Genomic DNA, 25214 nt, shown 5'->3' with positions numbered 1-25214 from the left:
AAGAAGAAGAAGAAGAAGAAGAAGAAGAAGAAGAAGAAGAAGAAGAAGAAGAGGAGGAGGAGAGAGGAGAGAGAGAGCACCTAGCTTCCCAGGTTCCAGTCCCAGATCCTCACTTTTATGCTGTGTGGCCTGAGGAAAGTTACTCCACTTCTCTGGGCCTCTGGTTCCTTTCGGGGCATGGACCTTGCTGCTATGAGGTGATGGAAGGATGAAGGCTGCACATAAAAATCTAGCACCATGCCTGCTCACAACACTCAAGCACTGAGCTCAGGCCTGCTCATCCCTTAACTGTTGACCAAGGCAGGAAGGACAGTGGCCTTCACCCTGGCTACTCTGGCTGGGACCTGTCATTTGTTATCTGTGGTGAGGAAGTTCAGATAGGAAACTGGAGCAGACAGGAGGACAGAATGTGACCAGCTGATGCCAGGTGGACAAGGGGGTTCCCATTCTTGTGACAATGTGACACCCTGTCTGATCCAGGAGAGCCGGAAAGACGTCATCTGACTCTCTCTCTCTATTTGTGTGTGTTGTATGTGTGTGTGTTGTATGTACGTGTGTGCGCGTGTGTAAGCACTGACATGCCAGTACCTCACAAGGCTAGAAGCTGTCCCTAGCCTTCCTGCCCCTCTCTCAGTACAGTAGACACAGATCCTTCCCTAACCTGCTGTCTCCATGGAGATAAGGTAGGGGACAGACCACCAGCTGCAGCTCCCCGAGGCACTCAGACAGCACTGGGACATCGCTGGCCTGGGTTCTCTCATGAGAATGCCCCACCCTTGACACAGGGAAAGACTCAGGGGGTGGGACGAGGAGGCAGGAAGCCAGAGCAAACATCCCACAGCTTCCATGTCCAGCACACAACAGCGGAGTGCCAACCCAGCATCCTGCCATGCCGAGGATTCTAGGAGGCTCAGGAGACACTCTATGCCCCCACCTCTTGGCAACAAAGGTCGGGCCAGTTCTCTGTACTAACAGCTTCCCCCGGGGTCAAAGCATTTGCAAGTATTTCTGGAAACACTGAGGGGTGCGGGGAATCAAACCTGTGACAGAGGACACAGCAGCTAAACCAATTTACAGCACAGACACCAGATGACCCGTGAATGCCCAGACTGAACGTCTCCTGATTCCCTCTGCGCCTCAGCTACCGGGGTGGCGTGGGGACATGCTCACTAGAGAACTTGGCTAGGATGGAGGTCAGACTCAGCTCTGACTCCTTCATTATCTTACCACACCATCATCAGGCCCCTGTCCCTGACATTTGATGAGAGGGGACATGATTAAATCATCCTCAGAGGGGAGACTGCTAACTGCCTGGACAATCTAACATTTGAAGACATCTTCTGCTTTTCTTCCAGAGATCAGAAAATTCATTCCAGTGTCTGGGTTTTCTGATGCACTTGGATTCTGCAAGGGACCAAGTGTCTGGTGACAAAGTATCACTCAACACTCTGTGACATCGCTGTCAGTGTCCCGAGGGGTGGGACATAAAATTAAAAGGTAGGAATTCTAACTTGTGAAAGTTCTTCTTGTCTCAGTACCCACACGCTGGGTTCAACAAGTCTGCAGAAAAAAAATATGACATATGCTAAGAAAATGTCACCAAACCAGATCTGCATTTTTTCCACCCAATAAGATGTTCAAACCCACCATTCTGAGACTGACTGAAACTTCAAGAATTTTACCGTCTGCTGTTTGAAGGACTCAAACCATCAGGCTTTTAGGAGCTGAAAGCACCAACTTCAAGGTGTCTTGAATGAGCTCAACCGAAACATAGAATAGTCTAAACCTGAGCTGCCTGGAGGAAATTACAGATATCTGGTGTCTGCCCCTCCAGGGACCATTCAAGGCCATAGGTGTCTCCAGCCTCTGGGAGAAAGATGGAGCCACATGAAAAACCCTTACTAGGTGAGTCCAGAGTGGGAGGGGCTTCCCCACAGCTTCAGCAACCCTGGGCCTCAGAAGGTGAAGGCGTACACCACCCCGACCACCACTATGTTCCCCAGTGTTGCTATGATGGCAATCCATAGCAGAACAGCATCGTTGGAGGAGCGAGGAGACTCCTCAGGCTGGCCGTGGCCATTGGACGTTGAGTGGACGTTGCCAGGGGAGTTAAACAGGGAGTACTCGGTACTGAAGTCCTCATTGGGTGAGTCCATGAACGCTCCTCCCATCATGGGCAACTGCAAGGAGAAGAGACAGAATGAACCAGGACTGCCCAGTGGAGAAGACACCCTACTAGAGGGTCCCAGCCCAACAGGCCTGCAACGAAGTGCAATTCGCAGGACCACCAATGCACATTTTGATTCATAAAAGTGAATGTTTCATGCTGGCTTTGGTCCATGCCTGCAATCCCGATACTTGGGAGGCTGAGAAACAGGGAAATTACAAATGTGAGGGCAGCTTGGGCTACGTGGTGAGTAGCAAGCCCCAAACCAACCCACATGACCAGTAACCCCTCAGCACATGTATCAAGCTTTATGGCAGACTCTTGTGAGACCACCTCACACACATGGCTTGATGGATCCCACCGCACAGGCTCCCACACTCCCCAAAACCTGTGCCAGACTCTTCCACACCCACATGGGTTGCAAGACACCTTTATTCCTATTCTAACTTCTTTGTTTGTTTTTCCTTTGAGACAAGGTTTCTATGTAGCTCTGGCTGTCCTGGGATTCACTTTATAAACCAGGTTGGCCTCGAACTCACAGAGCTGCTCCTGATTCTGCCTCCCAAGTGCTGGGCTTAAAGGCATGTGTCACCATTGCCCAGCTGTTATTCTGATTTTAAAAGGGAGTACATGTTAGGTTAGTAGTGACTCACACCTACAATGCCAGCCCTTAGGTGGCCAAAGAGAAAGAATCAGGAGATGCATACCTCTCTCAAAACACAAAGGAAACAAACGATAAACAAACAAACAATAAACAAACAGTAGTAACACCATGTGCCATAAGCCACAAACCACTGCCTATTTAGCCAGTTAACATTTTGTTAAGTTTTTATTTTATTTATTCTGTGTGGAGACAGAAGAGGGAGAATCAGCAGGGAGGGAGGTTTAAACATGCGAGTTTCTTGTCTCGAAGGTGAAAGTCCACCAAACTCCCACTTTAGAAGATCTTCCCACCGTACACCTTACCCCTTCTGGGATGGGGCTACCCAATGTGCACCTCAGGGGCTTCCAGGGTTCTGGTGGATGCTTGAAGAAGGTCTGTAAGCATCCAGAGGGTTCTGTTGATTCAAAAAATGGAGTCAACCTACAGTGGGTCTCAGGACAGACATGGGACAGCTCTTGAGTTAAAACAGAGAGGCCCCTGTGTCCCGGTGTGTGAGGAGGAAGGTTTGGATTCAAGAGCATGTGACGACACTGGGGTTAGCTGGCGTTCCCTTCCAAGTCTTCCCATTCCTCAGCACAGACAAGGAAGGCTGCCACTTAAAGTCCATGTGTTGCGTCCTAAGCACCAGGCTTCAGAACCAGAATCAACCTCCTGTGAATCTCTGTACACAGGACAGAAGAATGAGTATATGTTCAGATAGACCTGTGGTTTCCTTACAGATCCAACGCTTTTGAAAAGACTTTGAACTCCCTGAGCTGTGCCATGGCCCGCAGTGACCCCTCACGCTGATGGCAGCATGACCAAACTACCTTCTGAATCTCCTCACAAACTGACATCAATATATATCAGTCTGTCACTCTCCTCCACTGGGTGGGCTGGGGAGGCTGATAACCTCAGGGACTGATGGAACATGATTCACCCAAGAAAGGCCACACCCCAAAGCTGTCAGAGTCAGATTATATGGTTTGGAATACCAGATTTTGTTTATGCTCTCTCAAAAATTACAAGAAGTGTCAGGAGCCATCTAGGAGAGGCTAAGGCCAGCAGGTGACTTTCCTGGAGGTGGCCCACTGTTTTTGCATGGCCTATGATGTGTAAGCCCTGAGAGGCAATTTCATACCTCGCTCCTTGCAGCTGATATGCCTTTTCTTGTCACTATTACATGGTCTAACAATTCCCGCAGGAAATCCACCCGCTCTATTGGGCAGATTTCCTGTAGATGAACATGATAAACTTTCATGAATTAGTGCTGCTTAGATGAATTAAATATTTTATAGAACTCCTTTGACTCAAATAATTTTAGGAAGAAAATTTTAAGAGATGACGGTAATTGTTTTGCCAGAAAGACACAATAAAGTTAGAATCAAGAATGGAATGGAACCACTCCTCAGAAAATGGTAAGTAAAGGCTGCATAATAATGAACACAAAGAGCTTTCACAAGTGCATTAAAAAGGGAAACAGGCTTGGCACAAATTTATGATCAAGGAAAAAATATTTATCTAGGTCAGGTCCAAGGATAAGGCCACAGGTGTGCACTATCATAAGGCAAGGCCATGTGAAACTGTGGCTTTGAACTCATAATGAACTTACACAATGAAACACTGCCCCGAACTTACTATCACATCCTTTTGTAACTTCCCTGCTGAGTAACATTTCATCTATGAGGTCACTTTCTAAGAACTTTTGTCTAGGAAGGTATAAGAAGGCCGAAGAAATGGATTAAAATGTGGCATCTGGGGCTCTGCCCCACCCACCCACCAAATGTATGTGTGTGGCTTTGCTGGATCCACCGAAAGGATACATGTCTGTCTGTCTATACATACATGTGTAGGTATATGTGTATGTTTGTAAGTATGCATGAACACTTGTGGAGTTGAGACAGGTGGTCAGGCCTGACCAGTGTGTGTGTGTGTGTGTGTGTGTGCGTGTGTGTGTGTGTTACCTGATGCTTTGGCTTCCCTAGTAGCTGGGATTTTAGGGGTGCATCAAACCCAAGCCACAGTTTCATTCTGTCCCTAGAGTTTGGAATTCTCCTTTTGCTTGATGATTTCTGTCTTTTTTTTTTTTTTTTTGTGATGCTAAGCACAGTTGTGCACACACTTTTGTGGGCCTCTGCTCTTGCACACAGCTTTTTACGTGTGCACAATTTCTTTCCCCCCGTTTTATGTCTGTGAGAGTCTTCTGCCTGTAGGTATGTTTGTGCAGCAGGCGCATGCAGTGCCCCTGGAGGGCAGAAGAGATTCCTGGGTCCCCTGGAACTAGAGACTGCAGTAGTGTGAGCTGCCTGGCTAGTTCTGGGAATCAAACCTGGGTCTCTGCAAGAACAGCCAGTGCTTTCAACTCCTCAGCCATCTCTCCAGCTCCATGTGCACAATTTCTTGCCGTATCAACTCTAAAGCACCAGTTTCTGGTGCTTAGAGACAAACCGCCCTTGCCTCCCCTTCAGGAGACTGATGTGAATTCCTAAGACTTACGCTGCATAGCACAGCCCATAAGAATGCTGGCACACTTTCTCCTAGAGACCAGCACTGCCTATCTTGACTTAAAGGCTCCTTGTTCCCCCATCGGCCTCCAGCTTCTGGCTGGCGCAGGCAGGTTATTCACACAGAGAGGGATAAGCCTGGGCACATAAGAACAAAGGCCTCTCCTTACTCTGCATGGGCCCAGGCCTGGAAGGACCCTCCCTAGAGGCAGAGTGACCATACATGAATCCTCAGGGAGGACTCTGCTCCCTGGATGGCCCACAGTCTACGGTTCTTTTGAGTGGAACCCAAATGGGCAACTAGGAAGAAATATCTCCTTCACTTCTGGCTAAGACAGTCAGCATGCAGTCCCGCCATGACCAGAGGCTACAGCAGGACGACTCTCCCTGACACAGGGCGCGGGCAGCTTGACCTTAGTACATAAAAGGAACTCGGTTGTCTCACGCTGTGACTACACTGGATCTCAGGGCTACTTTGTAAAGAGCCGTCGTCATGGAGTCCTTAAGTGCTTCCCAACCACCTGCTTTAGCTGAGAGCACCTTTAGGAGAGCCCTCAGGGGGAGTCTGTCCTGTGTGTTTCTATCTTTTGTTGTATTGGAGATGAGGACACACTAAGCAAGCACCCTTGTGACTGGGAGGGTTTTTTGTTTTTGTTTTTATGATCCTATTTTGTTGCCCCAGTTAGGTTGTGAATTCATACTCCTCTTGCCTCTACCAACTAGGATATCAGAGCTGGGCTGGGTGCAATAACGACCCTGGGGTGTAATGACTGAAAGAGATCACTAGGGGGAGCTCAGTGCAGGCTGTGTTTCCTGCTATAAGAGAAGGTTGCTGGTTACAATGGAGAACTGGCTTTATGAAAAATTTCTCAGCTATCCTTTTGTTTTGTTTTGTTTTTATTAGATATTTTCTTTATTTACATTTCAAATGCTATCCCCTTTCCTAGTTTCCTATCTGAAAGTCCCCTATACCCTCCCCCTGCCCTGCTCCCCAACCCACCCACTTCTGTCTGCTTCCTGGCCCTAGCATTCCCCTCTACTGGGGCATATAATCTTCACAGGACTACAGGCCTCCCATTGATGGGCAACTAGGCCATCCTCTGCTACATATGCAACTAGAGGCAAAAGCTCTGGGGGGTACTGGTTAGTTCACATTGTTCCTCCTATAGGGTTGCAGACCCCTTTAGCTCCTTGGGTACTTTCTCTAGCTCCTTCACAGGGGCCTTGTGTTCCATCCAATAGATGACTGTGAGCATCCACTTCTGTATTTGCCAGATACTGGCATAGCCTCACAGGAGACAGCTACATCAGGGTCCTGCCAGCAAAATCTTGCTATCATATGCAATAGTGTCTGGGGTTAGATGGTTGTTTTTGGGATGGATCCCCGGGTGGTCAGCCATCCGTTTTAATCCTTATGATTCTGACATATCTGTTATTTCACGTGGATATACTTAATAAAGTTAACACTGTTAGCAAACCTACAGGCAGTCATTCCTTAACATCGCTTAGACCAGTGGTTCTCAACCTTCCTAACGCTGTGACCCTTTAATACAGTTCCTCATGTTAAGGTGACCCCCAATCAGAAAATTATTTTCATTGCTACTTTGTAACTATAATTTTGCTAGTGTCATGAATCGTAATCTAAGTATCCATGTTTTCCAATGATAGTCTGAGGTGACCCCTGTGAAAGGGTCCTTGGACTCCCAGGTTGAGAACCATTTAGGACCTAGCGTTACATGACAGACCTGCCGTAAGTCAAAACTGCCATGAGTAGAAATGTCTTGCTACATCTGTCCTACCAAATATCAGAGCTCCTCACACAGGCAACTCCTGGGTTGTCTCCTCCAGGACTCATCAGTTGTGTGCAGCCTGCGGTGACTGCCCAGTCTCCAGAGTCCTGCACGACCCATGTCATTTAGGGAGAGACACACGCGACATTCACAGGAGTGGTCCGAGTAAGTGTGCTTCACTTTCACGCAACAATGACGTTAAGAAAGAACTCTTGAGATGAACCACATGAATCATTATGTACCTGGGATCTTCTATACAGACAGTAGCAATACAAGCTGCAGGATTTTACCCATTACACATCAGAAAGAGGGGTGGCATCTCATGTGTATACATGCAATATATATAAGACACATATATGTTTAAATGTATTATATGTATGTATATGTATATTGCATATATATACATATACACTGTGACATACGCATATATACACACATGTATACATATATATGATGTGAAATATATATGTATATACATGCAAATATATGTGAAAACTGTACATCAAGTAAACAAATAACCCAGTTAAAAGTGAAGTATAGAACTAAGCAAAGACTTCTCAAAAGATGAAACTCAAACAGCCGAGAAACACCTAAAGAAATGTTCGATATCCTCACACATGAGGGAAATTAAAGTTCAAACTACTTTGAGATTTCATCTTTCCCCAGTCAGAGTGTACTAGATCAATAAAACAAATAGCGGCACATGCTGTCGAGGGCGTGGGAGAGGGGACACCTATGCGTTGCTGATGGGCGTTTGCACTTGGCAGCCACTGAGGACATCAGTGCTGGAGGTTCCCCAGGAAGCTGGGAATTGATCGATCTCAGGATCCAGCTGTATCACGCAAAGGACTCTCTATCTTATTGCAGAAATCCATGAGTGTGTGAGTGTCTCCACGTGGAGGCCAGGGTCGCCTTGGGCATCGCTGCTCAGGCATTGTGCACCTTCTCTGTTGACACTGGCCTGGAGCCTGTAGGCTGAGCTAGCCAGTGAGCCCTGAGATCGCTCTGTCTCTGCTCCCCCCAGGACGGGGATTACAAGTGCAGGCAACTATGCCCAGAGTTTTGATGTGGGTCCTGGGGGTCAAACTCAGGTTACCATGCATACAGAGCAAGTACTTTACAGATAACAATATCCCTGTCCAACTCATACCCTGAACTCTGCTGTGGGGTGGGAGGCAAGCCCTGCATAAGCAACTCAGATGCCTTTCTACAGGGAAGGCCACACATGTGTTCTACAGAGAAGCCCACATGTATGTCACGATGCCATTTGTGTAGTGCACGGATCCACTCGCACGTAAATGAATGTTTCAACATGGATTGTTACCACATTGCCAGCCTCATGCCTTGTCTCCCTCTGAGTAAGGTGGTAAGGGAGATTGACAGCAGTAACGAGGGCGGTGCTGGCAGGACACTATATGCACATCTCTTTTTACAACATGGAAGTAAATTCTAATTGAGCCCTCCCCCTGCCTCCTCACCCCCGGCCCCCTGCTGACTGTGGTTAGTGGGTGTCTACTACATTTTGCTCTTGGTGAACATCTTAAGATGAAGGATAACGCATGTGCCACTCTGTCATGGTCACAATCCTGGCTGCTTTCTGGACCAAGACACTCAGTGTGAGAGCTCAACGTGAGCCTCAGGGTGGCTGAATTGTCACACAGGGAGCTGTGAACTCTGGCGATGTCCATAGGAGCCTCGGAGGGTCCTTCCGATTCCGAATCCCTCACCTCCATCCTCTGGTGGGAGCGTCCCTCAGGAGCAGGTGCCTTCCACAGGGTGGAGGTTACACACATCCCTCCGGGGCCTCTCTGGGGAAAAGGAGAGGCAAACTCTTCCAGAGGGAAAGGCATGACCTTTGAGATGACGACAGCAGACTCTGTCCTTCACAGCAGGCACCCACCGGAGGAGGGCGCTTAGAAAGACCCTGCCTGTCTGCTGGGCTCTGGGTGACGGGTTTGTCATCCCAGCTCTGCCAGACCCCTCCAGCAGGTGGTCATTCCCAGAGTCCAGTGCATCCTGTTCCTTCCCACCTTCCCACAGCCTTGAGGCCCAGCTACAAATAGAATGTAGCATTCTTGGGATGTGGACTTTAAATCCACATGGAGACAGACTTATTCTGACCATCCCATGCCTGTGGTAGGCGCTGGTGCTCCCAGGAGGCTATGGACCAGGAACCCTATGACGGCTTGCACGGGGGATGTCTTCTAAGAAGTCCCAGGCAGACACTGAGAAGAACAGAGTGAGCTTTCACTGGGCTGTGGGAGCCGTGTGGCGAGGCTTTGAGGTAGGCCCTGCCAGCAAGACACTGGTACTCAGCTAAACCGTGAGAGTGAGAGCAACAACATGGACCTCAAAGGGAAACCAAGGGGAATTAGGGCCACTGAGATGACTCCGTGGGTCAAGGCACCGGAGGGCTTCAGTTGACTCCCCAGAGAACACGGTGGACAGAGAGAACCAACTCGTACACGTTATCCTCTGGCCTCCACAGGCATGCCATGGCGTGCGTACATGTGCTCTCCCTCAGAAAATGTAATACTGAAAATTTTAAGAATAATTATGCCTTGTAACTCAACACGCTATTGGACACTTTGAAAAGCTGCTGTTTATCTGACATTCAGAGAGTCAGCTCCTTGTTGCTCTCTGCTGCCCCCCCCCCCGCCCCCTGCACAGGTCTAAGCTTACAGACACTGAGACACAGAGCCAAGGACCACACCCTCAGCTGTGTCTCTTCAGAGCACACCGTCTGTGGCCCAGCCTCTTGGGTAACCCAGTTCACCAGAGAACTCCAGACGAGCATCCAGGCAGAGTAAATATTATATAGATAATTTCTCTCGTCGCTGAATTCTTAGTCTCTGTGGTCTTAACAGAGGGTTGCGTGACTTGGTGACCTCATCCATTCTTATCGCTCAGCAAACCCTGAGGACCAACTCTGTACTTTTCCAGGAGGGCTGGAAAGGCAACAGTGATGCTGCAGTGGGCTAGATCCTGAGAATCCCTCAAAGACCTGTGTGGTACATACACGCTTGGTCTCTAGCTTGATGCCATTGGATAAAAACAGTCACGGAATGGCTCCACACACACTTTAACTGACACAGGGCCAATGTACAGAGAATTAGTTTTAGCCATCTTTCTAACACTCGAGTGAACTGCTGTCATTACAGTGTACACACACACACACACACACACACACACACACACACACACACATACACATGTATGGACACACATCCTGCATAGGGTCATAGGTTAGAAATGCCTTAAAGCCCTTTCCGTCCCTGAGCCTCATGCAATGACTTGGGATTTTCAAATGGTCAGAAATGATTCATGTGTTTGAAATGTGAGCATGAGAAGAAAGCTTTGCAAAAATGCACACACAGTTCATGTGGGGTCTATGGCTGTCCTAAGTGTCTCCTGTCCCCTGTCCCTGAGGTCTTGCATTCTTATGTGTGGTCTGGGGTCTGTGTGATTCAGGTTTCTCCAGGTGTCCAGTGGCTCAGAAAGAAAGTTGGGTAGTGACAAGAGCAGGGTTTCGAAAAACCCAGCTAGGCTTGGGGAGTGCCCAGGTTGGCGGGCAATTCCTGTATACAACGTAAATAGTTGCATACAGTCTGTAGGTCCAACCCATCCAGGGTTGATGGTGGAGGATCAGGGTCTCCCAGAACAGGCAACAGAAAGCAAGTGTGGTGGAAAATAAGCCTGCAGACTCCTGGCTCCAGTTACAGCAGGGTGGCATCTCAAGTGGTGGCTGGAGCCATAGGGGGTGGGAAGCTGCCCAGCTCAGCACCAAGGACAGCCCCCATTCCTTGAGCAGGGCTCCACGCAGCAGGGACTATCCTGGCACTAGGGTGGCATTGTGCTCTGTTAACTACCTCCCCATGGAACTCTGGAAGGTCCTGAAGAAATGCTAATGGTTGCAGATCTGCAGACTCCCCCAGAGATGGCAGCTGACCCTTCCCGTTGTTCTTCCATGGAGACTGTGGAAACATTCGCCGCCTACCAGCACCAGCAAAGCTGCCAATCTCATTGCCTGGCACCCACGCTGCAGATTGCATGTCAAACAAGGGAGTGCAATAAAAACACAAGGAACATCTACTTAGAGTTTGCTTCATATCAGGCGTTGACTTTATAACCTGAGGGTATTTGGTTACCGACCACCCATGAGATAGGGCTGACATCCTTGTTTTCCAGGTGAGGAAACTGAGGCACAGACGGAAAGTTACTGAGAGGAGGCTCAGGGAGGTACAATGACTTCCCGAGCTTACATGGCTCATACGTAACTGACCAGGGACTAAACTCTAGGTGTTGCAACACACAAACAGCACTATCATCCTGGGGCCACTGTAAGCATCTGTCACCTGGGTGGCCACGGTCACCTCTGTGTCCTACCATAACAGTGACGGAGATGCCTCCTCCCTCAAAGGGGATCTCAGCCAGCGAGGAATTTAGAAGTGAGGCTGCAGTACCGAGTGTGGCCAGGCGTGGCAGCATAGAGACTTGAGTTTCATCTGTACTGCGCATACTCAGAGTCTTCCCTCTGTCCTCTCTGAGCAGCAGCTGACCCTCGAACTATTAGTGACTGTCACGGGGTCCCACCAGAGCCTGGAGATCGTGGGCCTGGGTCCTAGACAGACGAGCTCAGGTCCTAGCTTCTGCATAGGGCACTCTGCTGCCTTACCTCCCTGAACCCGCTATGCCAGGGACCTCCATGTTCTTTGCTGCTCGCTCATCTGCCCCACCACTGCCCGTGACCCTCTCCATACTCATGACCCTCCAGAGCCTTCCCTGACTTTCTCAGGAGCTCAGACGGAGCGAGCAGGGTCTCCTAAGAAGGGCTAACCTGTACCTGGGCCCTGTATTGTGGCTTCACAACAGCCCAGCAGAAGTTCCATTCTGGGACTCAGAGAGGCACGGTCCCTTTCCTGAGAACACATGGCGTATGAGCAATTTATCAGAAATGGAGTTGCAAATCTACAGCTCTCTGTGCCAGAGCCAGACACTAATGAACCCCCACAGTCGACGAACTAACAATGACATCACACATGCCTATTCCTACTATATTATCCCCCTGCTACTATGCTTAGCCATGTACTTACATCAGGGGCGTGGCTATCCTTCCCTGGGCTGCGAATTCTTTGAAGACAGAAATCCTGGAGTTAGATTTCTCCTTGAATCCCAGTGCATGTGAGGCACAGCTGCTCACATGAAGTAGATGCTAGGAGGATACCGCCATAAAAAAAACGATGTCCAACTGCCAGCCGTGAGCAGAGCGATCCAGCACAGCCTACAGACAGCTAGCTGCCTGCTCTACCACCCGGCCCCACCCGGGGGCCCAGGAAAAGAAGGGTATTTTTGGAAAACCTGAGAACATTGGAGAATTAAGAGTAAAAAGCAAACAGACTCCTTTCAAGGCCGTTGCCATAGTAACTCTGCACACAGCAGAAAAACCCGCTGTCTCCACAGAGCCATCATCTTTGATTACTAATCGTGAAAGGAACACTAGCTCTGGGGCAGACATGCTGGATGTGGCTGGCCACCACCTGGGATCCGTCCTCTGTGGTGGAGCCCGTGGCCACAGTGAGAACTCAGGGTGCCACGGAGGAACCTGAGCTGCCCCTTGTCTTAGAAGATACTGGTTGAGACCATCAAGGAACAAGGGCCACAGCTAGCTGGGAGGGTCCCACCTCCTGGCCACGCCTGGCCTCCCATGAGTGGCTACAGTTTGTTCTTCTGAAGGTCAGCGAGTTTCTGGACAGTCTCCCAAAGCAAATGTAAGACAATGAGGGCCTGAAGGCTTTCTCTTGGGGCGGCAGAACAGCTAGCACAGGCTGCTGTGAACCGAACCTATTCTACCTCAGAGGCCCCAGAGCTCCTCTGGACCGCCTCAGTAGCGTTGATGGAACCAGATGTGTATCCCTTTCCCTGAGCAGAGCAGGGCCTCAGGGCTGCAAGGCAAAGGGTGGGAAATCTGACCAACTGCTCATTCATTTATAAACTAAACAGACCTTTTGTTGTGCATCTATTATAGGCCAAGAATAGGTCAGAGGCCAGATGTATAAAGAGAGAAACACAGTCCTCTGTCTTGGAGGAGGACAGGAGAGGGCAGTGTAGGAAGGGAAGACATGAAACAAGACAGCCACAGTCTATACCAGAGTGGGTATATCCTGGAGTGTGTGGTGGTGGTGGGCTGCAATAATGATATAGCCAGAGTTCGCCTCCCTGATCCAATCCTTTGGGATTTTCACTCTTCCTCTGCCTGGGAAAGTTCTATTCAGCTTGAACCGCCATCACACTTCAGATTCTGCGCTGTGGGGTCTGCTGAGCCAAAGGAAAAATCGCCAAAATTCCAGTCTCCCCCACGAAGTATCGTGGCTCCTGGGTGATGACAGCCACGGGAACTCCCGGAAGAGCAGGAGACACATCGAGGCAGCTGTGTCTCGCTGGTCCCTTCCGTGGCTCACCTGTGGTTATTTTTGTACGTCCAACTGGGTCAGAGGCCAGAGTGTCACCTGTCTCTGGTGGCATTCGGGAAGCGCCATCGGAGCCCTGACTGAGCACAGGGTACCAGTCGTGGTGTCCTGAAAATGTGTGTGTGTGGGTGTGTAGGGGTCAAATCCCTCTTGGCCAGTGGCTGCTCCACACAGTGTCACTAACCTGCCCCCCAGCAGAGAGGACCTTGTAAGAAATAACTTCCTGAGCCCATGCTGTCTGCTGCAGCGGAAGTCTAGGCACTGAGCTTGCCTGGAGAAGAACAGACAGACAGAAACGAGGGAGCTAGGACTTTGTCCCATAGTTGCAAAGTGATGCTACATTAGGACTTCTCTGCTCACCACAATCAAACAGATGGGCTGGTCCCCATCGTGCCCATCTTCCAGACGTCTGTCAAGATTCGGGTTAAATAATTTGTCTCTCTTGGGCTAGAGGTCCTGTTTTTGTACCCTGACAGCTACTCCTAGGGCAATCTGGATAGGAGCGATGGCTGTCTTTAGTCCTGACTGTTCTGGCACACATCAGATACTCAATAAATGCTCACTGCACTGTGTAGGCAACACCAAGCCTGAATCATCCAGTGGCACCGAATACTCTCCATGCTGGAGACAAGATCATCTTAGTAGCCAAATTATTATTTCTGAAAGTATTTAGAGCATCAAGGGTTATTGGGGAATGGAGCACCCTAAGAATCCATGGTCTTGGCAGTTCAGGAGTGAAGACACACACTGACCCTCAGGTGAAAAGTCCAAGTTTAGTCCCAGCTGCCTAGGCCCAGAGGGTCTGCTATGGCCACTGCCTTGGAATTGTGGGTGTGTGCACAATGGAAGCAGCCCTCAGGGAGCTAGGCTGGTTTCCCCAGCTCAAGTGGAACCTGCTTCGTCTTCAGCTCGAAAGGCTGGTGAGGGTGTTTGGGTGAAGATGCCCATGGGCGGTTTCGATGTCTGAGCCTTCTCGAAATGATCCACGAGAGACAGTTAGCAACAACCTCGTTAAGCCAATTAAGGGTACAGGAGTCTTTTCAATAATGGCCAGACCAAGAGGAGGTTAAGACCTCCCAAACGCCTCTTGGTGCTGAAGTTCAGGGTTTGCAGCTGGTAGACAGACAGATCCATCGACAAACAAAAGAACACACAAGGAGAAAGTGCAGGTGCCAACGTGCTTGCCTGGCAACCCTGAAAAACAGAGTTCACTTCTGGAAGCTGTGTGTAAAGAGTTGTGTGTGAACACACGTGCCTATAATCCCAGCACTGAGGGGGCTGAGCCTCAGAGTCTCAGGCCCGCCAGCCTGGCCCACTTAGTAACAGGCGAGTGAGAAATCCCTCACACACACCCGCTTCATGTCTGTCAATGTGACACAATACCTTGGCTTGAAGCAACTTGGCGAGTGAAGGGTTTACGTGGCTCATAATTCCAGGTTACAGTGAATTACTATGGGAAAGTCGAGGCAAGAACTTAAAGCTTCATCTCCACACTTGGGAGGAGAGAGAGAGAGAGAGAGAGAGAGAGAGAGAGAGAACACAGAGGCAGGGATTTTTGCCTGTTCTCAGCAGCTTGAGTTCTATCTTATACTTAGGACCCCCTGCCTAGGTAATGGGTCTGCCCACAATGGGCTGGGTCTTCTTACATCCATGGGCAAGATAATCCCACACAGACCTACTCACAGACCAGCCTGATCTACACAATTATCTCTAATGCTCACACCGGCAGGGCAAGTGCGTTAACCATTCCTCAGTGGTTAAGCTGCTTACCCTGCATGTGTGAGCATTGAGTCCAAATCCCCTGAACCCTCATACATGCCAAGTAGGAATGGCAACACACCTGTAATGCCACCTCAGAGGGCGGAGACAGGGGATCCTCAGGTCAAGCTAGCTAGTGAGCCATATTGGTGAGCTCTGTCTGGGTTTGACTGAGAGCCCTTCCTCCGTGAATAAGGCAGAAGAACAGTCAAGGGTACATTTGTAGCCATGGGCCAAGTCCTTCGGTTGAGTAGCTGCGGACTCCTTGGACCGCTCTGCACTTCCCCAGGGGTCTTATGGATGCGGCCATGACCCCCAGCTACTGGTTCCAGTGGCTAAGAGAGAGGCTTGGACCCTGGCATCACTCCTCAGCATCTGTGAAGTTATACAGGCAGGGTGAAGTCTCGGGTTCATCTCGGTTCTTGACATATTTGTGCTAAGGTTCAAAAATATCTACTGCACAAACACCGCAGGGAAGACCTGCCTGATCAGAGGCACACAGGAAGGAGCACCGGCGTCGCAGAGGAAGCCAGAGGCTAAGGCACTCTGTGAGGCCAAATGTAACTCCACAGCTCACACTAATGAGGGCGTCAGGGCAAGATCCAAAGAGGTGATGGGTTTTCTGAGACAATCATGCTCTAAGAAAACTGCTTTATATGAACTCCTGGGAATCAGCTCAGCGCTGCCACACAGGTCCCGCAGGCATGGGGCCCTGGGGTCAACCCCAGTGTTAACTCATAAAGCCATAAAAGGAGGTGACACAGAGAGAGGATACAAGATGACTGCTCAAGTATCATACAGCCTTGTATAGCTGGTTATTTTTCATTGTGTGTGTGTGTGTGTGTGTGTGTGTGTGTTTGTGTGTGTGTGTGTGCGCTAGAGCTGGAGAGGGGAGCCCTGAGGATGCTGGGCTAGGGCTGGAGAGCCCTGAGAATACTGGGCTACGCTGTGAGCTTTCACACTGTGTGCTGGTTGCTAATGTTCCTTCCGAACAGAGAAACCGAGGAGTGACCGAGGCAGAGGCAGGTCGGGGACTCCAACCTGTTTCCTATCTCAGGCACTCTCCCAGACTCCGGGAGACAGGCCAGCCTGAGTATGGTCAGACCTGCTGCCTAGTGTGACAGGCAGCGGGAAAGGGAAGAAGACTGCTAGCTGAAGACAAGAAGGTCACAGTGAATCAGCCAAGCTTCCCGACACTTACGGGTGTCATACTGCTATGTTTAGGCTGCAGAATCCCGAGGCTTCTGGTAACTGACCACGGATTCCCTCCCTGCACTGTGAGGCCAGGGCTTGGAGCGACTCAGTGGCTTCCTGTCAGCACAGCAGAAGGAAGAGCATGGCTGCCTGCCTCCAGCTGAAGTCACAGCTTTGAAGGAAGTGAGCCCCCATTACTGGATATGCAGACACAGCGGGCTACTCGCCCTTGATGATATAAAACCTGACTGTGTGGGGGAGATTTGGCCAGCACTCTCTGATGATAAAATGGCTTGTTAGAATTCACACCCAGGTTTCTACCTGTGTTCCTGGTACCTCCACCCTGGCCTGGTGTTTGCTCACTGATCTGAGGGTCTCACAGAGAGAGGCCTTTGTTCTGTGGGGGTGTGGCTCAGGTCACCTGGCCCGCTCCCTCTGAGTCTCGTCAGACACCCTATTTCTTCACACTGCCTCCTCATGACTGTTGGGGACCAGCGGGGTGAGCTGTGTGGCCTGGCTGGGGTGCTCCCACAGCTGTGCTCCCTAACGTTGGGTGGCAAGCGACCCGCGAGAGCAACGACATTCTGCTTTCCCCGTGAAGCCTCTTATGGCTGTTGGGGCTTGTCTGGAATTGGGGTGTCCCAAGTCTCTGAAAGGAGGTGACATAGAGGGCTGCAGGGGAAGAGGAGCTTGCATCCTGTTGTGCAGACGACCCTGAGGCATTAGCTTCCTGGGACCTGGGACGAGCCTGTATCTTGCCACCCCCTTTCTGACAACCTTATACACGCTGCCAGACTACAGGGCTGAGGGGATAGTGTTCCTCCTTGGCCACATCTCACAGAAGGTAACTGTGATGGTTTGTATATGCTTGATCCTTGGCACTGTTAGGTGTGGCCCTGCTGGAGTAGGTGTGTCACTGTGGGCATGGGCTTTAAGACCCTACTCCTAGCTGCCTGAAAGCCAGTCTTCCACTGCAATCAGGCTTCACCAATAGCCTCTCACAGGCTCCCTTCACAGTGCCAGGCCTCAACTCCTTTCCATGACCCCTTTAGGACTGGGCCGTCGACTGTAGCTGAGGCTGCACCTTCACCAGTGGCCTTCCGTGGCCTCTCACAGTGCCGAGCCTTAGCTGCTCTGCATGACCCCTTCATGCCTTCAAAGCCAGTACCACCTGGGTAACTCTTACACATTACCAAGTCCTACTGCAGCATGAAGTACAACCGTGGTTATCTCTGGTTACCGCCTCTTTGTGCTCTCAGAAAACACTTCCCAGAAGATGTCACCTCAATGACTCTAGTCTCTTCTTAATCATCGCCAATTTCTTAGTTCCAGCTAACCAGCATCAATTGTCCCAGTAATGCAAAGGTTACACTTTAGTGGTTCTGGTATCCTGTTAATCACAGCTGATTCTTCAACTCCAGCTAACCAAAATAGCAATGGCCCTGCTAAGAGTCTTTAATCTTCCCTCTGAAATTTCATAAGCCAGGCCTCCATCTTCAGCACTGTTATCAACATTAGCTTTCAAACTCCTACAACACATCCCACAGAGCTCTTAACATCCTAGTGATTCTTCTAGCCCAAAGTTCCAAAGTCCTTCCACAGTGCCCCCCAAAACATGGTCAGGCATTCCTGTTTTTTTTTTTTTTAGTTTTTCGAGACAGGGTTTCTCTGTGTATCCCTGGCTGTCCTGGAACTCACTCTGTAGACCAGGCTGGCCTCGAACTCAGAAATCCACCCGCCTCTGCCTCCCAAGTGCTGGGATTAAAGGCATGTGCCACCACTGCCAGGCTCCAATTTCTGTCTTAATTAGGGTTTTACTACTGTGAAAAGACCATGACCAAGACAACTCTTATAAGGACAATAATTGGGGCTGCCTTAAAGGTTCAGAGGTTCAGTCCATTATCATCAAGGTGGAAACATGGCAGCATCCAGGCAGGCATGGTACAGAAGGAGCTGAGAGTTCTACATCTTCATCTGAAGGCTGCTAGCAGAATACTGACTTCCAGGAAGCTAGGATGAGGGTCTTAACGCCCACTGTCCACAGTGGCACACCTACTCCAACAGGGCCACACCTCCAAATAGTGCCACCCCCTGGGTCAAGCAGATACAAACCATCACAGTTACCAAGTCCCAGGGCCTGAAACCACCAGAGTGTCCTTCAGAGCTTTTGTCCAAGTGCCTAGAAGAGTTTGGAGCCCAGCTGTACTAGACAAACGCCAGACAGTTGTAGAATTAACGAGGTAGGTGGGCATGCACCAACTCAGCTCCTGCCTTTCCCTCTCTCCGGTGAAGAACGGGCAGACACAGGAACTCACTCAGGGGCACAGTACTCTGGGACAGCAGAGGCCTCTCAAAGCCCTGGTGCTCTCTGCAGGTGGCAGAGCATTTCCCTTCCCTGGCTCCATCCTGGTTTCAGAGCTGCAAGCTCTCAGACCTGAGTGAGTTGTGACAGCTGGTCATGGTGCACTTGAGTGACCATCCTGACAGAAGTGTGAAGGTTCTTTCCGAGGGACAGCTCTTTCTTTGCATATACCCCAGAGCCTGTGTGCCACAAGACACCAGGGCAGGTGTCTCCACCCTTCTGCCTCGTTTCTCCCCAGGAAACTAAGAAGCACCGGAGGCGCACACCACAAACACATCAAAGGTTGTATCAAAACGCCAAGTAGAAAGCCAAATGTGCCAGGGCCCGGCACTCAGCAGGCATGCTGCCGGGGCTGAAGGGCAGGAGGCGGGTGGGGTTTGAGGGACAGAAGGGGACACTTTGTGCCGGCAGGAAGTACTGGCCTTTCCGGCCCGCTAGGACACTGCCTGCTTCTGAGCACTCCGCGTTCATTGACCTCCGTGCCTGATCTTATTTCATTCATTAAATATTTACTGGGTCTGGCCCTGGGCTGGGGCACAGCGAGTTTGGTGTATATGAAATGAAGGTCTTTGCTGTCAGGGAGCATCAGCGAGAGCTGAGACTGAAGGCTGAAGAGCTGTGCAGGAGAGGGGAAGGCTGTGTGAAGGACACAGCCTCCTCCTTTCCAGGGTTGACGCCGGTCCATCTGAGGCTCGACAACTCCCCCAGCCACGGTCCTCTCTGCCCACCCACTCAGAGTCTGGGCCTGAAGAGGGCTGTGACAGAAATGTATTTGATAAATACCTGCGACACATGCATTTGAGCCTTGGATTCCCTTCCAGCACTCTGCAATCGATTAGCTGAACTGCTGGCCCCTGTCTTTGGCAATAGCTTAGCTCCTTTCCCGCCTGCCTGCGAGACGTTGGGCATGTTTACTGGATTGCCCTTTGGGGGGTGGCCCGACCCTGAGCCATCTGTGCTATCTGTTCCTGCATCTTCCACCGGAGGGCCGGGTTCCACCTTGATGATGTTCTTCAAGTCTCTTGTGCTCCAAGACGGGAGGGAGCAACAGCAAAGAAGAGGCCTAAGATGCTGCTCCAGGCTCCGCAACACTCTCATCCATCCATCTGCGCGGCTCAGGGCTTGCCAGGCTGACTGACTGACTGACACAGCAGGGCCAGATGAACTTCCGCAGGAGGGAGAAGGAAGGGCAGGAAGTCAGAGAAGGAGGCAACAGTGGCTAACGCTGTGACTGGCAGGATGAACAGTAGGGTGTGGGGGACAGTAGAGCCCGTTAGTCACCCCTCAGGCCTCCCTTGGCACAGGAGCCCGGTCTTAATGCATTTCTAATGGGCTTCCAGAGCCACATGTTGAGGCTACAGATGGGGGCTCCTCGCGGGACCTGCAGGGGCTGGCTGAGTGGGAGGCAGCCATGCTGAGCTGGGCTCAGTCTGCAGCATCCACTCCCTTCCCTTGAATTCTTTCCAGGGGCTTCCCACGGTCCTGATGTCGGGACAAAGACTAAAGAAACCCAGGCTTAGCCAGATGGGCTGGTGGTGGTTACTTATCATCTCAACATTTAGAAGATGGAGGCAGGAGGATTTCAAATTCTAGGACTACCTGGCCCCCTTAAAACTGAAAACACCCCTCCAAAGGCAGCTGCAGCCCCACCCCCATCCCTGAGAAGTACCCCTGCTGGCTTCCTGGTATAGCCTCAATGTCTGGACCAGAAGGCCTCTTGTCGCAGGACACACACAGAAGAACCCATGTGACCGAGGTAGGCAGTATACAGGAGGTTTTGCTTCTCCAACTTGGGTGTCAGACCCTTGCTGATTGGGGGTGCCCAATCACCTGAGCTCTGTGAGCTGTGCAGCCCCCCAGAAAGAGCAGCTCATGTGCAGGGTTCCAGCGTGGATCCAGTGTATATTTCTTTCCCACAGTGGGAAAAAAAATGGGGTTGGAAATCCAGATGCTGAAAGACACAGGGTTAAGAAATTCTGTTTCCAGCCCAGACGGAGTCCCTGGGACCAAGTTCACTTCCTCAACTGGAAAAAGCAAGGTGGGTTTTAAGAAAACAGTTTTGAGGACTTGGCTGTCAAGCGAGTAAGGTGTGAGTATGACGAGACAGCAACTCGGGAGCCCCAGGGGGCCTGCAGAAGGGGATCATGGTCCCCACAACTATGGCTCATGAGTCATGTGTCTACTCACATTGCTGAGACAGAGGCAACCAAACGGAGAGCAGCGGGCCGTGCCTGGTGGTCACACAAAACCCCCACTCCCGCTTCTTCTCATCAGCTCCATGATGGATCTCATAACTCACAGGACAGCAGGGAGAATGGGCTGCCCTCGCTAGCTGCAACAGTTACCATCAGATTAAATGTGGCAGTTACCATCAGGCTGGTAATGCCTAACAAACCTTAAAGCAACCCCTGGAGAGTTCAAGCTGTCCCCAAACAAGTGGTCTCCATGCAGACAAAGATAGGGAGTATTTAGAGAATATAGCAACTCTTATCATGTGACTGAGTGAAATTCACACTGCTTAGATAAGGTGATGATGCACATCTTTAATCCTAGCACTAGAGGAGGCAAAGGCCATGAATCTCAGAGCTCAAGGCCAGCCTGGTCTACTGAGGGAGATCCAGGACATCTAGGAACACACACACACACACACACACACACACACACACATACACACACATGCACACACACTCACACACACATGTACACACATGCACACATGTCCACATTCTCACACACATGCATACACATACACGCATGCACGCATATAAACTGTCTTAAAAAGAGAGAGAGAGGAGAGAAGAGGAGGATGAGGATGAAGAAGAAGAAGAGGAAGAGGAGGAAGAGTAAATAATAATACACGGTGCTTGGCATTTGACCAAGGATGACTAGACAGACAAGAAAACACAACCCAAATTTGGGCATCGGTCACTCAAACACAACTCAGCCTAACAAAACCCAAGAATTAAGTATGAGAGGACATTTAAAACAGGTGTTACATCTGTGTCTCCCCTGTTTTATGAGGCCCAAGTAGGCACCAAAGGTGTTAAGAAAATATAAGATATTTTTAAAGGACACAAATTACGTGTCTAGAGACAATACCCCCCGTCTCTGAGATAGCAATACTCTGGATGGGCCTGCCATTAGTTTGAAGATTGCCAAATAAAATGGTGTTGGTCCTGAAGAGGTATCAATAACAGCTACTGGAATGAAGCGAGAGAAACCCAGCTCTGGTGGGCTGTGGGGAAGGTGAGGCAGCCCGATAGAGGGACAAAGAGTTTCTACAGCAGAAAGGCCAGAGGAGGGAGCAGAGAAAATGCCCAAGAATTGATGTCAGAAAAGCTTCCAAATGTGATGAAACTATAGTCCATACATGTATATTTTAGATTTATTTCATTTCTGATGATGTGTGTGTTTATGTGGGGGTTGGGATATGTTCATATGACACAGTACCCACAGAGGCCAGAAGACAGCACCTGACCTGGGGTTAGAAGTGGCCAGATGTATGCGCTAGGAACCAAACTGGGATCCTCCAAAGGAACTCACACTCCTAACTGCTGAGCCACCTCTCCAGCTCCCTACACACACATTTCAAAATCCCAAGTGCCAGAAACATGGGGAGAACTGCACAGAGGTACATCACCAAATTGCTCAAACCCAGAAAAAAGGATAAAATTCTTAAAAGCAGCCAGAGGGGGAAAGAGACACTATACTTAGAGAAACAGAACACAGCCATCAGAAGATTTTCTCCGGAAACAACACAAGCTAGAAGGTGAAGCCATATTTTTAACTAAACCACCAACTTAGAATGTCCAGACATACAAAAGCTGAAAGAATTCATCCAGCAATTCAGTAGCACTAGACAGGCCAAAGCCCTTCCAGGCAGAAAGAAAATGATGTCTCAAAGAAATGAGGCTCTATACAAAAGAAAGAAAAGACAACAATTGTAATTACCACATGGGAAAATATATATAAGATTTCCAGTTATTATTTAAGTAAATTGAACACAACTGACTTTTAACAAAGATAGTAATAATGTTGGTCTATAATAAATATAGTATTAATGTAATATAATTATGGTTTATAACTTACATATAGTAACCACCACAGTGCAAAAACTAGAAGAGGAGAAATAGGAGCATGCTACTGTAGACATTTATTACACAGATAGGCTAAAGGTGTTTAATGAAAATCCTATGTAACTATTAAAATATAAAAACCAAAGATTTGTGTCTAAGAAGGTGACATAGGAAAATAAGAATTTCTCTTCTCAAAAGAAGGCAAAAAGAAAGAACAAAGAACAGTTGGAAAAAAATAGGAAACAGTGTAATAGATAGTACACTTAAGCTGCACCATAACAACAAATACATTAAATGTAAATGGTTTAAATACTTAAATTAAAGGGCAGAAAACTTAGCTCCTGCCAATCTACAAACACTATATGCTTTGGCTAAAGATGAGATGTCAACGCAAATTCCCCACTGTGTCCCTAGGCCCCTGTAGTGATGGAAGTTGATGATGGGAGAGGCTCTGAATGCCAGACTTATGGGAAATCATTACATCCCCCTCTCAAGTTTTCTGTGAACCTTTAACTTCTCAGAACCAACCACAACCACCAACCACTAACCACCAACTACCAACCATGATCACCACCACCACCCCCAACCCCCAACCCCCAACCACAACCATCAACCACAACCACCAACCACCACCAACAACAACAACCACAACCACTACCAACCACAACCATCAACCACAACCACCACCCACCACCACCACCACCACCAACCACAACCATCAACTACAACCACCACCAACCACAACCATCAACCACAACCACCAACCACCAACCACCACCAACAACAACAACCACAACCATCAACCACAACCACCACCAACAACAACCACAACCACCAACCACCACCAATAACAACCAACAACAACCACCACCAACAACAACAACAACCACAACCATCAACCACAACCACCACCAACAACAACCACAACCACCAACCACCACCACCACCAATAACAACCAACAACAACCACAACCACCAACCACTAACCACCAACCATGATCACCACCACCAACAACAACCACCAACCACAACCACTACCAACCATCAACCACAACCACCAACCACCACCACCACCAACAACAACCAACAACAACCAATAACCACCAACCACTACAACCACCACCAACAACAATAACAACCAACAACAACCACCACAACCACCAACCACCAACTATGACCACCACCATCAACCATGACCACCAACCACCAACCATGACAACCACTGCCACCAAAACTTTAAAATACCAGTAACAGAAGTACAGATACCCATACTTGCATCCTAGCTGTACACGCCATGGGCCGGCGGCCTTACCTCTGTTTCCTGATTAGTACAATGCATCTCCACAGAACCCATCCCTTGTATAGATCTGGTGGGATTCCCTGCATGGTTGGGTACTATGCCTTGTACCATGTAAGTGTGAAATAAATAGTGGCCATGATGGGAAGGGACAGGACATCTCAGGGAAACAGAATGGGCAGAGGAGGTGCAATTATGGGTCCCCACCTCTTGAGGCAGAAGAAGCTAGGGTCTTGCTCAATCAATAACAAGGCAGAGCACACAGAAATTGATACAAAAACAGTACTTGCTTGGAGATGCACGCCCCATACCTGGTCCATAGGGCCCATGAAGTCCTAGGTTTTAAAATATTACTTAGAAATTTGACCCAGAAAAGTGTCTGTGATTTAGATGTCTTGGCTAACCGTTCATTATACAACTCAAGAAATGGCGCCACAGCTCCTTCTGAGGCAGGTCTGATGAGAACGCCCAGTACTTACTAGGTCTTCTTAGTGAGATTTTAAGGAGACAAGCCCTCTGGTTAGAAGCATCTGAGCTAATAGACAATTTATACTTTAATGATAAAGATCTTGTTTTAAGAAACCATGGGCTTTTGGGGGGAGAACAAAGGTTCTTGCACCTACAGAGTACTAGGGAACCAGGGATGTTAAACACTCAGAGGCTTCTCCTCAGGAAAGGAATCATCTATTTTCTGCCCCAAAGGCTGGGAGTGGATTTTGTTAACAGCCTGCTCAGCTTTGCGACGGAGGCAGACCTCACCCAGATCCCCAGGATTTATTCCAGACTCTCCCAGCCTAGACCTTCATCATTAGCTCCCAGTTGATAGAACCCATCTTTAGGGGAGATGTCACATGCATTTTATGGCTGTCTTAGTCAGGGTTTCTATTCCTGTACAACATCATGACCAAGAAGCAGGTTGGGGCGGAAAGGGTTTATTCAGCTTACATTTTCCACAT

General features: G+C 49.4%; 1 protein-coding gene across 1 annotated transcript in view; it reads right to left on the bottom strand.

Annotated features, from left to right (window-relative positions):
- Positions 1-1378: 1378 nt before the first annotated feature.
- Positions 1379-25214, bottom strand: part of C7H14orf132 (chromosome 7 C14orf132 homolog) — a 32421-nt gene continuing 8585 nt past the window's right edge. The window contains exon 3 of the mRNA XM_021201438.1: positions 1379-2180. Within this exon, the coding sequence (XP_021057097.1) occupies positions 1956-2180 (225 nt within the window). The 3' untranslated portion in view covers positions 1379-1955. The remainder of the gene's footprint in view (positions 2181-25214) is intronic.

This window comes from Mus pahari, chromosome 7 (assembly GCF_900095145.1).
Source record: "Mus pahari chromosome 7, PAHARI_EIJ_v1.1, whole genome shotgun sequence".
Classification (NCBI taxonomy): Eukaryota; Metazoa; Chordata; class Mammalia; order Rodentia; family Muridae; genus Mus; species Mus pahari.
This window is presented reverse-complemented; position numbering and strand designations above follow the sequence as displayed.